The sequence below is a fragment of the Accipiter gentilis genome, chromosome 20 (genome assembly GCF_929443795.1).
Source record: "Accipiter gentilis chromosome 20, bAccGen1.1, whole genome shotgun sequence".
Taxonomy (NCBI): Eukaryota; Metazoa; Chordata; class Aves; order Accipitriformes; family Accipitridae; genus Astur; species Astur gentilis.
Window position 1 is genome coordinate 3,733,341 of NC_064899.1, and position 13,623 is coordinate 3,746,963.

Consider the following 13,623-nt stretch of genomic DNA (forward strand, 5'->3'; position numbering starts at 1 on the left):
TGCTGTATTTTTTGTTTTATTATTGCTCTGTCGGAGATAAAAATATGCTGCTTTCTTGCCGTATTCACCCTCTTTGCTCCCCAGCATTCTTTCGTCAGTTGTAATCCCCACAGTCTTTTCATTTAAGCTTTAACACTGCAGAACTGGAATAAAAATAGGCTGTTTAGAGCAGCAGGAATACGATAATCCAAGGCAGTCAGCCTTAGGATATGCAGATCCAGAACGTGAGCCAAGCACTAACGTATTTGCTAGGGTGTTTACCTTGAGCAGCCCCTTAATAGTCAAAGAAACGTTAGCTAAATGTTTCTCGGCTTTTACGTGCCACAGGCAAAGTAAAATGCACAGCTAGGTGATGTAGTTTAAGGGCTTAGAAATCCGAGCAAGCAAGTTGCGGTAACATCAGTGTCTTGGGTAATTTTGAGCTAAGATAGACAGCAAAGTACAGCACTAGTTGTTGCATGCTTTTTAGGTGAGGAGAAAGTGTTTTCTACCTCTAAATTTACTGTAAAGAAAAGGAATCGCCATGGTTGATATGAAAGCTGAGCATGCTAAATTGGCATTAAGCTTATGATGGGTAGCTCAAAGCACGTCAAAAAAATTTAACTCTGGAAATGTGCCCGTATGCCTTAGCAGTCAGCTGAAGCCCAAATATTTCAAGGTGGAAAAAGGTATTTGCTGTCCTTTTACATGAGTCATTTAAGCCCAAGATTTTTCTTAGTCTTGTTTAAAGCTTTAGTCCATACTAAGTTGAAACCTAGTATGAACAAAATTGTAGGCAGTTTAGCCAGTACTCTGGAGGAAGGAATAATGCAAGATGTTCCTTCGGAGCTGCCTTAGACTCCGTGCAGTCTAAGCGCAAATGTGAAAGAAATAGCTGTGTCCCTCCGCTGCTTTGTCGGTCTGGAGTTGCTGTGTAATTCCAAAATAATCTCCATTGTGTAGAAATGCCCCATGCAGCATGGTTACCCAAGGAACCAGTTTTCCTGGTCTAGCCTTTCTGAGAAAGTGTATCGAATTTGAGGTTTGTTTTTGGTTTATGGTATTCATGGAAAAACAGGGAACTGGCCAACGTCTGGAAGAAGATTTTGTTTAGTTTTCTCTTGTTTGTAATCTGCGGGTGCTGAGACAATGCTCTGGCTGAACACTTTGGTTACAGTGAACTAGAGGGACCCATTTGACAGACAGACATTTGTCTGAATGCATTTTTTTTAAAATCCCCAGTCATGGATAGTCCATAGTCTTCCACAGGCAATCCCATGTGCTGCTTCACAGTTCTTTCCTTTACAAAACTTCCTACCATCTACAGTAAACCTCTCACTGTAATTCTAGCCAGATTACTTGTGCCACCACTAGGCTTTCTTTGGAGGACGGCTACCATGTCTCCCTTCAGTTCTTCAGACTGAACAGTGCCATTCAGTTTAGTCCTTCCTCATAGGTCATGACACCTTTGTCCCTTGGATGTTCTGTTTGGTGTGTCCTAGGTCTCTTTTGAAGGGTAGTGCCCATAACTAGGTATGTAGTGGCACAGAAGTCTCACTATTGCTAGCTGGAATAGAAAACCTGTGATGTAATTTACGTACATGATGCCCTCGTTTACAAATCTTGTGTTACTTGATGACACCAGTATGATACCTTCAGGTTTAAGCTCTGAAGCGCACAGCTCTTTCATTAAAGCTCGGAGCCTGAGACCAAAGGATATGAAACATTTGGATATTTTTGAGGAGGAAGAGAAATGATGGCCTCCCTGCTGGGCATCAGTGACAGCTTCTGCTGCCATTTCTAGAGGGATTGTGGCCCTTTTGCACAGAGGAAGAACAATATATTTTAGAAGAGACTGCCACATGTACACCAGAGCTTGCTCTTGTAAGATTTCCCTGAAACTATAAATAATTAAGAAGTTTATTTTACCTTCTGAATAACTCAAACCGTACTTTTAAAGGAACACAAGTACTGTGTTTTAGCAGGCTATTTGGTCTGTTTTACTTAACAGCACTTCTGGGCTTCAACAGTGATAGAGAATTAAGTGCTTCCCACTTACCCCAGAAGAGGTACTTTCTTCAGAAATGTGATTTTTAAAAAAGCACATGAATACAAAGAGACTGGGAAGGATCATACAGACAGTTAGTTGAAGTGTGGGTACAAACCCACCCAATTTTGTAAGATGAACAAGATTGACCCAAAAGGGACCAATTCTGTATTGTCCGGGTCAGTATGGAATATAAAGTCATAAATAAAATGCTTGCTAAATCTCCCTTATTAAAGAAGGGAGAAGTTTAGAATCTGGCCACAGAAATATAATAGAGAGGAGGGGGAAGCCGGTGATGTGCTGTTTTGCAACACTGACTGTAATCACTCACCTTGGGGACCATTTCAAACTCCATGGGTGTCTAGAGTTAACATGACAAAACGTGCTCTCCGTTACAAAACGCTGCTCCTGTCAGGCAGCAGAAAAGACACAGTCGAAAGCTTTATCTCCCAATTCTCCTTACAGAAGTGACGTAAGGAAAGTTGCATGTAAATAGCATTAGGGGTTTTTGGTTGGTCTTTTTGTGTGGTGTTTTTTGTGGGTTTGGGAGTTTTGGGGTTTTTTTTCTGTTTTTTTTTTTTTTTTTTTTGGTTTGTTTGGTTTTTTGGTTTTTTTTTAATAGTTATTTTTCTAAAGGTAACCTAGTCTTACTAGCTTGATGCTACTCCTCTATGCTGGAACCAGAAGCTAAAGTGGGAGTTGGAATGCCTAAAAGCAACAAGATGCAATTGATAGTTTTTATTTAGTGATGAAAAAGGCTAATTCCAGTATCCTGTTTTCTACTGAGGCTTGCTGACAGACTGTGCTGTTTGTGTTAATGATTTGTCCACTAATACATTTTAAAAGTTTAGTTCATTTTTTTTGCAACCTTTTACCATGAGGTTATCTTAACTCCTGTAATCATAACATTCAGATTGTACTCCAAAGGTAAATGTTTTACAGTGCATTCGTTAAATGTGGAAGCTGAGCTTGTCTGAATTGCTGACTGATTATCTTGTCTTCTCATTTTTTCAGGGTTTCGCAAAAATGATGAAATGAAGGCTATGGAAGTACTGCCAATTTTAAAGGAAAAAGTTGCGTACCTTTCAGGTACAGTTATTTTCTTCTGTTGTGGAATGCATAACTGTGTTGTTGGTCACATGTAAAATGGTATTTTAAATACTTCAGGTATCATTACAAAAGACATGAAAAGCTAGGGTAGCACCTATTCCAGCTGGATATCCCAAACATAACATGAGCATTGTGAAAGGATCGGTAATAAAGAAGATGTGTGTTTTGTTGAATATGGAACATACTGCTTGTTGTCGTCTCAGTCGTGTCCTGTCCCCCTCACATATCCAACAGCGTTGTTTAGAACAACCTAGAACAACCTGTTGTACCATAGTCATGTTCCTTCTCTTAGTTCTGGTTCTTCTGCTGGAGAGTTTTACAGAGATGGCTTTGTTACTGGCCCATCTGAATCACTGGATAAATATCTCTGTTGCAGAGGTGAAATTTCAGTGCATATCTTTTGAAGCACACTTAATATCTTCATGGTGAAATGAGTTAGCATCTAATTTTAGCTATCTCCAGCACACACCTTGAAGTTGGTTGGTTACTTAATGAGGAATGGCAGAGAATTTAAAAGTGGGGTTTAGACGAATGACTATCATAACATATTCTATAACTTGGTAAGTAACTTTACTTGATGGAATGATGGTTGGGGTGCTTATTCTTGTGAACTGCGTTTTGGTATGACTTTTTGAAGTAAGTACTTCCAAATCTGTTGGGATTAAACAAGATCATTCTCTTTGCCATAATCTTGGTGTCAAATGATTTAGAGGACAGTCTCATATTTTAAAGGGCTTGAGGTTTCTTTTGATAAATAATTTGTCAAGAACTCCAGAAATAAAGCTCTTATCTGTAAATATTAAAATGTACAAAATGATCCCTGAAATTGCACTCTTTAGAGATTTGCTGTGCCTGGGTGCTGATGCTTGCAAGTACAGTGTGTAGTTCACAGTACTTCATCCTGTCCACTCTTCTGAGTCGAGGTATAAAACAAAAAAACAAAACAAAAAAATTTTTATTTATTTATTTATTTTAAAAGGTCCTGGCAACTGTAATGAATGATAACAGACTGCACAGAGCCAATTTCCCTGGTAGTGTGGGAACTCTCGATTCCTCTGCTTACGAATTGTAGTGCTGTTGAAGGCTTGCTTAAAACTGTATTTTGAGAGGGAAAGAAAAAAGGGAATTAAACACAATATTTCAGTCCCTTATTACTCTTTTTTTGGACCTTGCTTTATGGCACTTAATGAAAATGTAGTCAGTTACCATTCCAAAACCTCTGAATTTCCAGGTTGTCCAGAACTTAGTTTAGACCCCTTAAAAGGGATCTGAAAGAGTATAGGTGTTGTCTAATATTAGTTTGTAAGCATATGGCATTCTCAAAAGGCATTAATTCAGTGAAAGTGAAGTGGGCCAAATGAAAGTTGAAGATAAATTTAAAGGGAGATGATGGATTATGAACCAGAGCAGATGAGGTGCTCTGCAGGAAGAAGTGGTTGCGAGCTTGCCTTTGTGAAGGTAGCAACATCTGACAGAAGAATGGAGCAAACAGCTGTGGACAGCAAGACTGGCCAGAACTGATCTGCCAAAATCTGTAGTTTTACATTTCCATTGCAAGTGGAGCTCAAATGAAATGAGACATGTTAGTAGTGCAAGTGATTAAAAAAACCCAATCCAAAACAAAACCCACAAACAAACACTAACCCACAACAAAACAAACAAACAAACAAAACCCTAACTAAACTACCACCACTATTAGGGCTTAACCATGTGGAACTAGAACTGTCAAGCTTTATACCTGGAGAACACAAAGATAAGGAAGGCTGTTGGATTACTGACTTACAGAGGCTTTGAATGTACTTCATTTTTTTTTTTCTTCAAAAGTAAAAGTTTTGCTCAAGTATTTGGTTTTAATATTTTTAAGTACAATAACCGGTTAAGGTCTGTAGAAGTAGGACAAATTTGTTGGGGATATCTCTGCTAAAACTCTATCTAAAGATAACTCTAAGTTATCTCTACTAAAAGCTCTAATACTCCTATTAAGTTGTTGCAACATGTTCATTGTTGATTGTCAAGTACCTTCTCAAGTAGAAATAAAGTATGACAACCAACAGTGCAAAGAAGTGGCTCTTTTCTATAGAGCAGGAAAGTGACACAAATAACACAGGCTGAAAAAAATTCACGGTGCATTTGAGGTCCTCAGTTCACTTCCCCAGTCTTTTCTCTGCTTTTCTTTGCTGAGACCTTCCTTCTCCAAGTTACATGAGTAAGTGTGGGCCGTACAGCAGTATATTCATCTTTGTGTTCTTAGAATACTAAAGACACTGATCTTTATACAATGCTGACTTTCTTAAGCACTTCTTAAGACCAGCTGATTGTGAGATGGACACATAAGGGTGAGCCATCTTATGCAGAGACCTGGACAGGCTGGAAGAGCGGGTTAGCCAGAGCAGTGTGAAGTTTAACAAAGACAAGCGCAGACTCTTCCACCTGGGTCGGAATAACCAAAGAGCCCAGTATAGGCTAGGGTCTGTGTGGCTGAGCAGCAGCCTTGCTGAAAGGGACCTGGGGGTCCTGGTGAACAAAAAGCTGAACTTAACTCAGCACCGTACTGCTGTAGCAATGAAGGCAAATTGGTTCCTGGGCTGCCTCTGCAGAGCCATTACTAGCAGAGATAGAGGTGTAATCATCCCACTCCACTCGGTGCTTTTCAGGCTGCACCTGGAGTACGGTGTCCAGTTCTGGTCCCCACAGTTAAAGAAAAACACGAGCAGCCTGGGGAGAGTCCACAGGAGGGCCACGAAGATGATCAAAGGGCTGGAGAACCTGCTTCATGAGGAAAGGCTGAACGAGTTCCGTCTTTCCTGCCTGGAGAAGAGAAGGCTCAGGGGGTACTTCGTCACAGTGTTCCAGTACTTAAAGGGCACTACAAAGAGGATGGAGGTGCTTTCTTCACAGGGAGCTACGTGGAGAAGACAAGGGACAATGACTGTTTCCACCATCGCTATCTCCTAAGCCATTCCGAAGATGATGTTTCGATCCACTCACAAATCTTGGTGTTCTAATCAAGTTAAAGCTCTTGGTAACAGATACCTCCCACTGAGGTACCACTTTTACTCCAAGTGTACTATGTTATGATTAAACTGTTTTTATGAGAGTTTCCCTTTTCTTCTCCAACAGAAACCTCTTTGATCTGTGTTAGCCTGAGTTAGACTGCAAGTCTATATTGCTTTTTTTCAGTCTTTGCTATTCCTTTATTCCTTTCATTTCTTTTCAGGTGGATATTTTTAACAGATTACTCAACATAATTTCTTTTTCTTTGCACAGTCCGAGTACTGCATCACTTTGAAAAAACTATTTCAGTAGTTGCTTTTCCTCTGCCACAAATCACAGTACATCTGATGTGATTCACTTTTGGTTTCTCCTCTATCATCATGATCCGGTTTAGCCCCCTTTATTGAGCTGTTAATGATGGTTTTTTGTAAATGAAAAAAATGAGTGGATTTTTCATAATTTGGCGTATCTGGAGATGTATTTAGATGGAAGAGAATTCTTTCTTCTTGCCTCTGTTATCTGTAGCACCAGCCAGGATAGTTTAAAAAAAAAAAAATTAAAAAAGTGAATTTAGAACTGAATTTTGTACAACAAACAATGTACAAATGAGGACTATGGTGCAGATAAGGCAAGGACTTGTTAAAATCTGTGTGTTCCCTTGCAAATCTTAAAATGTGTTAGTGTAGTTGTGACGCTCAACTTTTAAAGAAAGATAAAGTTAATGATTGGATGACAGCTGGAGTGAGAAAATGAGAAGGAGAGTTGGTAGTCTGAGAATTGAATTCTGAAAGAGATCTTGAAGCAGGCATTTTTTTGCTAGGGCAGGAGGCAAGGAAGTACAGAAGAACAGATACTTCTGTGAAGTTTTGTGAAGTCCATCTTGCTGTATGTAGGTTGATAACTGCAAAGTCCCAAAGCTCACTGAGCTAGCCTGAATTCTGTCATCTGTATGTACTGGTTCTGGAATAAATTCTGTATTGGAATACTTGTCCGTCATGAAACCGGTCTGACAGATTGGACTTTATCTTCTCTTGGTCAAAGTAACAAAATAACTTTGTGCTGAATGCAAATGCCTGGGTGCAGCTTCCCTGTGAATCCTGTGTTGTTTTTCTAAAATTGCCAACAAAGTGGTTCTCAAACAACAGCAACAAAAGGGACAGGGGGAACGGGGGGAAGAGAAAAAGCTTCCGTGAACTGATTGTCGCCTACCTGGGAAATAGTCTGCTTGAGCGTTGGGTGTCGTACCACCTGAAATAGGAAAGCCTCCTAGAAATGTAACATGAAGTATGAATGGAGTCTTGGACACAATTTTTTGGTTAAGTTTAAACTGAAGTCTGTTGAAGTACAGATACTCTTACATCTCTCTACACATACCTGCAGGAGGAGAGCATTTCCTTAGAAGGTGCAATTATCTTGGTTTCATTTGAGGAAATGGCTCTTGATAACTTGTCCTGCTTTTCAAATATACCATAAAAGCCCACTGTTTAGCTTTACCTAAGTACTTTGAAACTAGGCAAAAAGGCATTTCCTGCAAAAAATGCACTGCTCAGCCTGTTGGATTTTGGTGCCATTTGGAGACCATTGACAAGACTGCTGTTAGTGATGTGCACTAGACAGTAGTGATTCATGGTGGGTGACTCATGTGAGTCGATCAGCTACTCATGTGATACATCTTGGTGTAAACAGAATATCTCTGTACTGGGGGGGGATTATATAAAAGGAAAGGGGTAATAATGGAAGTATCACCAAGGAAAGTAGTAGCTTAATATGCTTTTGTTAAACCAAGACAAATAGGGGGTTGAGTTGGATAAAGACTATTGTGAGACAGGAAATTCCCACCTGATGCCTCATACGTTGTTGCTTTTAACATTTTGTTCACGTATGACACAGGAGCATCAGGAACAAAGGAAATGAGACTTATTCTTTGGAACAGGCCTAAGAAAGCTTTCAGTATAGCTGATGAAAAAAACAAGTCTTATGAAATTTTTGCTTAATATTTACAATTTTGTTATCTGGTTTAAGACCAGCTAGTGAAATTCTTTTCACCAAAAATCAAGTATTTTCATTACTCATCTAGACTTGGAAGTTTGTGTGACAGATTTTTGTCTCCATCATACAAAAATTTCAGGATATGATTTATCAGAAATTTAAGCACCATTCTTTAAAAAGGGGTTTTCTCTGTGGTGTATGTGGAGCTGGGAGCCAACTGAAGCGGCAACCAAAATGACAAAGAATATGGGTTTCCTTCCTCCGTCATGTTGGAAAATAGCATGACATAGGAGTTGCTGTGTGGGAAAGGCCGAGAGGACTGATCTGAGGTGACCGCGTGTAGGGAGGCCTTTGTTTAAAACACTTGGAGAGCGTTAAAGACAATTCAGCATCTGCTCTTCCCTGCTAGCTGCCGCTTTTTTAAAGAAGAATTTCCACCCTGAGCAATCAAGCACTTTTTCTGGGGGGTTGGAATCAGTAGCGTTTATGATTTGAAACGTCAGTTTTTAAGATCTGTAGCTGCTGGCCTGCGGTGCACTGAGGAGAGCGTTGAGGGCTTCAGCAGACTTTGGGGTGAGTTTGGTAGCTTTGGAGCCCAGTGATCGCTGGAGCTGAGCGGAGGCCTGGGCTGTTGGACTCTCAGCCTTGTCCTTTATCCTTCCTCTCTCTTGGGGCTTCGGTCTTTTTTTTATCCTGTCACTCGCTATGTGAAAATGCCCAAAGCTGACTGCTTGGCAAGTGGGCAGGATGGTCAAGACCCGACTTGCCCCTCTCTGTTAGAATGAGACAACTCAGTTGTTTTTAATCTCATGTCCCATTTAAGGGGGTCACGGAAGATAAGAATACGAGTTTCCATTTAAGTTTAGGTTTCTGGCGTTGCAGCTTGACAGAAATTCAGAGGTGCTTTTGCCTCTTCCGAGTTCCCTGTGGAGCCTCATGGGGAACACGTCCAGTGCAGACAAACCCTGGAGACCTTGACAGCTAGGCTCAGTGTCTCTAGCAAGCACACGCAGGCTGTGTTGAGAAGCATAGTGATGAATTTTTGAGTGACTGGTTTTATTCGTTTGCTTTTGCCCTTCCTTTCTAAAGGGATTTTTTTAAAGAAACTTTGTTTAGTAACATGGATTTACACTGAGGAGCTGATTTACAATGAGAAATCATTCAGGACAGAGGATGGTGTTTTTCTCCGTTTCCATGGGACAGGAGAAAAGAGTCCACACTTCTGTGGTTGAGAACATGTATGTGAAAGCTATCTTGTAAGAACGTGTCTGTGCTACTATACAAGTGTTGATAAAGACAGCCTACTGCCTTGAATTTAGTATTTAGTAATAGTAACATTTTGTTGTCACTAGCAAGGGGTTGGATACAAAATTGCATTTTAATGTTCAACTACAGTAGGTCTGTGCAATTTAATGAATGAGATGAATACATTTAAGTGGAACCACTTAAACTCAGATTTTTTTGCATTAGGTGTTGAGTGGATTCAGAATTTCCTGCATCGCTAACAAAACTAAAAACTATGAACTGACAATTCAGAATCTGCACATCAGAACAGGGTAAAAATATAAATTAAGTGCTTAAATAGTATCCATCTACTCACTTGGTATATGCATTGGGTGTGAAATACTATACACCTAAACTCTGTGCTAATAAATGAAGTTAACTCTGAGTATCCTCTAAATACTTGCCTACAAAGTAGCGTAACTCTAAATTTAATTTGTACAACTGCTGATTCAAAAGTTAAATACCTAACAAAGTACCATTGCTGGAGATGTCACACTGCTAATCAAACTTGAATGTGACTGTAATGTGTAAGTATAATGCTATGGTTATTCTTTGTTCCAATTTTTTTGGCAGATACTTCCTCATTGTAGGAATTGTGACAATATGCCGATTGATACTCCCAAAATTCAATATTAAGCCAGTCTCCAAATGACAGTGTTGGCATTTAACTTGAAATCACTTCTTTTTTTTTTAAGTTGATATTCATGAAACACTGTAGGACTTCGGTTTTCCAAAAGTATTGTGAAGAATAGTTTTGCAAACAAGAATGGTGTTATGCTGTGGGGTCTTTTAACATGTTTAATTTTTCAGGTGGCAGAGATAAGCGTGGAGGTCCCATTCTAACGTTTCCAGCTCGTAGTAATCATGATAGAATACGGCAAGAAGACCTTAGAAGACTAATTTCATACCTAGCATGTATTCCTAGGTAAGTGATGGTCACTTCATAATCTCTGAAGCTATAAAACAAAAAAATGGATTATGTTGCAGAATACCCGCAAGCTAGAAGGTTGAATGGTTTAAGAAAATGAGAAAATTCATACCAAGTTCTGTCAGTTACTGTTTTCAAACTGCTTTTTGGAAGAGACCTGAATAATTACTCTGCCTTGTAGAAGGAAGGCTGTTGGCAGAATGACTGGTGTGCTTTAGCTGCAAGTAGTTTGTGTCTTGGAAATGGCACTGCCATGGCATATTGCTGTCACTGTGTTGAAGATTGCAAACACAACTCAAAGTCTTTCAGTACATCAATAATTAGAAGCATGCTCGTCATCATTCACAATATGCCTTGTGTGGAGTGAGGTCAGCACAACACTCCTGTTATTTGTATTAGATAAGTTACAGTGTCCTGATAGAGCACAGGAATAACCAGGAGAGAGATATGTAAAATTGCTTATATAGGTCTTGGATAACCGCGGAACAGATCTGTGAAAGTACTGATATCATTGTATTATCAACAATTTAAGCTATGAATTACAATGTGCTGTGAAAATAAATCAGCAGAAGTCAAATCCACTATTTGTGTGTGTATATATACACACCCATATATGTATATAAAGTTATATATGTATTAAAGAAAAAGTTATGTATTATATATATGTAAAAAAGTTTGGTCATACAGAACTCTCTTCCCAGTAGTAACTGAATTGGGGACAAAAATGACTGTAAGACCCTGACTTTAGGTCCAGCTCAGAATCTGCCAGCATGTAGTACAGACTGGAGCAACACTGACTGTGCTTGAACATGTTTGCCTGTGACCTCAAGGAGCAGTTGTCATTAAAGTTGAAAAAAACCCCTTGGACAACATATCTGAATGCAATATCTTCCATATTTCTGTAATGTGTTCATTTATAGGCAGTCATCTTTGCACCTGATGTAATGAGGTATCAGTTTCAGATTGACAAAAGTGCTTTTATAAAAATAACTTCAAGACATCTAGTTGACAGTGTGTATGGCCTTCCTTAAGAGCAATTGTTGGTAATTCAATTATTCTAGTCTTTATTTCACTTTGAAGTGTAGGAGCGTTAGTACTTTTTTTTTTTTTCCTTAAAGTTAACTGGGGGATTTTGGGTAGGTAGAGAAAGGAGGGTGGGAAGAAGGCATTAAAATATGCCCAAGAGAGTTTTCTAGAGATAATCTGGCAAAATACAGTGGTCCTCTGGCAAAAGATGTATGTTAGTTTAGCACCAGTAGAATTAAAATGAAAAGAAATTTAGTGCAGGTTTTATATCTCTGTAAGCATGGGAAAGCTTTGAGAATAAAGGGAACTTTATTAAAAGCAAGACTCATTTTCATACAAGTCGTGTTTTAGGGTCTGATCATGCAACATGCTAATTAAGAAGTCCTGATTGGTACAAATAGCCCTGAACATTTGGTCTGTCTGTTAGTTATTGCAGTACTATTACTGTACGTAGCTGAAGATTGAGACATGTCAGTTGTTTGGCAAGAGATCTAAACACTTAAGGTGATTCAGTTTCACTATTTTGCTACTTCAACAATTTATCTGATTTAAAAATATTGCTAAACTTAAGTCATCAATGCTGACTGGACCAGGTATTAGTATAGTTCAGGTTTACCTAACAGATGACTGTGGCTGACTAAAGCCTCCTGGAACAGCTTTGTGATCCTTGGCCAGAAGGGATTCATCTTTTGTCAGATAATGGGGCCGCATGATGGGGCAATACATCTGCACGGTATCACGTGATGAGGGACCGCTTCGTACACCCCAGTAGATGTATGCCTCGTGGGAATTAGTGGCAAGCACTCTTCCTCACACAGTGCTCCGTTTGTGTGGTAGGATAGGGGTGGGCTGAGCAGCACTCGTATAATAGCATGCAGCCTTTTAATAATGGGTGTATCTTTAAAACAGCAGTTATTGTTGTCCTTTAATCCTGTGAGGCTCTTAGAAAATATTTTCACCATGGTCGGAAAGGTAGGTTGTAGCCTACATGCATTCCAAGCTAGTAAATTTTAATGTATTTTCCTGCTACATTACCATTTTTGGCATTCCTATGGGCGGGTGGGACAGCCAGCATTTATCTTGATAAACTCCTTTTTTAAATGGTGGGTTTTGTGGTTTTTGGGGGGGGATTTTTTTGTTTTTTGTTGTTTTTTTTTTTTTTAACTTTAAACTTTTTAAACTTTAAAAAAATCTTCTTCTAAGGAACCTGTATTATCACTTCTTTCAGAAGCTCTTCTGCTCTCCTGTATCGGTCATAACTCATCTTTCTACAGTGTGGCCAATGAGATCATATAAAGTATGCCAGTGAAGCTTCCCTACTTTCTGGACGCTCTGAAAACCTCACCACATGAAGTCCAGAATTGCATTTCCATTAGTCACATCCCCGAAAGTGACTCATGTACTCAAACAATGGACATCTTTTTAGTCTTTTGGTAGTCCATTGGCTATGACACATTGGTTTTGAAATATTTTCCCTTTCCATGTTAACAAGGTCATGTAGCAAATTCTACTGGAACAAAATTCTGAAGAGGCAGTTGTAAATTAATTACATATTGCTGTTTCACTAAATGGTGTGTTCAGCATGTGTGTAAGGTGGAGGAGAAACAAGGCATTGTGAATTAAACAATGAAAATGAAAGAGGAGATAGAGGCAGATTATCAGATCAGCAACAGGTGTAAAGCTATCATCCACGAGGAGTTTGGCAGGGGGGTGAGGGAAGCTTCCCGAGAGGTTCATGAGATCTGCTGTACATGTCAGCTAGTCAACAGTGAGATCCTAGGGTGTTACGGCTAGCTGAGGAGACCATGTTCATCAGGCAGTGTGATGCAGTAGAGTGCTGTGTTTGAAGTTGTAACGCTTGCTTGATAACGTTTTCTTCTTTCTTCTGCAGTGAGGAAGTATGTAAACGAGGATTCACTGTCATTGTAGATATGCGTGGGTCAAAATGGGACTCCATAAAGCCTCTGCTGAAGATTTTACAGGAATCCTTTCCATGTTGTATTCACGTTGCACTGATAATCAAGCCAGACAATTTCTGGCAGAAACAGAGGACTAACTTTGGCAGCTCTAAGTTCGAGTTTGAGGTAATTTCCCGTATGGTATACAAATTTATTTCATGGTTTTAAGTGTTCTCACTACTGATCAGCATCTTGAAAACTCTCAGATGAATTATGTTCTAGACGAGAGGATGGGTACATTAGGCCAGTGGTGCTAGAGGGAATGTGGTTTTCTTAGTGTCCTTAGGCTAGGTAGTTGTGCATGTTAT

The 13,623-nt window shown here is 39.4% G+C and overlaps 1 protein-coding gene across 4 annotated transcripts in view; it reads left to right on the top strand.

Moving 5' to 3' along the window:
• Positions 1-13,623, top strand: part of TRIO (trio Rho guanine nucleotide exchange factor) — a 255,442-nt gene that overhangs the window by 69,547 nt on the left and 172,272 nt on the right. For all 4 annotated transcript variants that reach the window (XM_049823888.1, XM_049823887.1, XM_049823885.1 and 1 more), the window contains exons 2-4: positions 3,041-3,115; positions 10,214-10,328; positions 13,249-13,441. In XM_049823888.1, the coding sequence (XP_049679845.1) occupies positions 3,041-3,115; positions 10,214-10,328; positions 13,249-13,441 (383 nt within the window). The remainder of the gene's footprint in view (positions 1-3,040; positions 3,116-10,213; positions 10,329-13,248; positions 13,442-13,623) is intronic.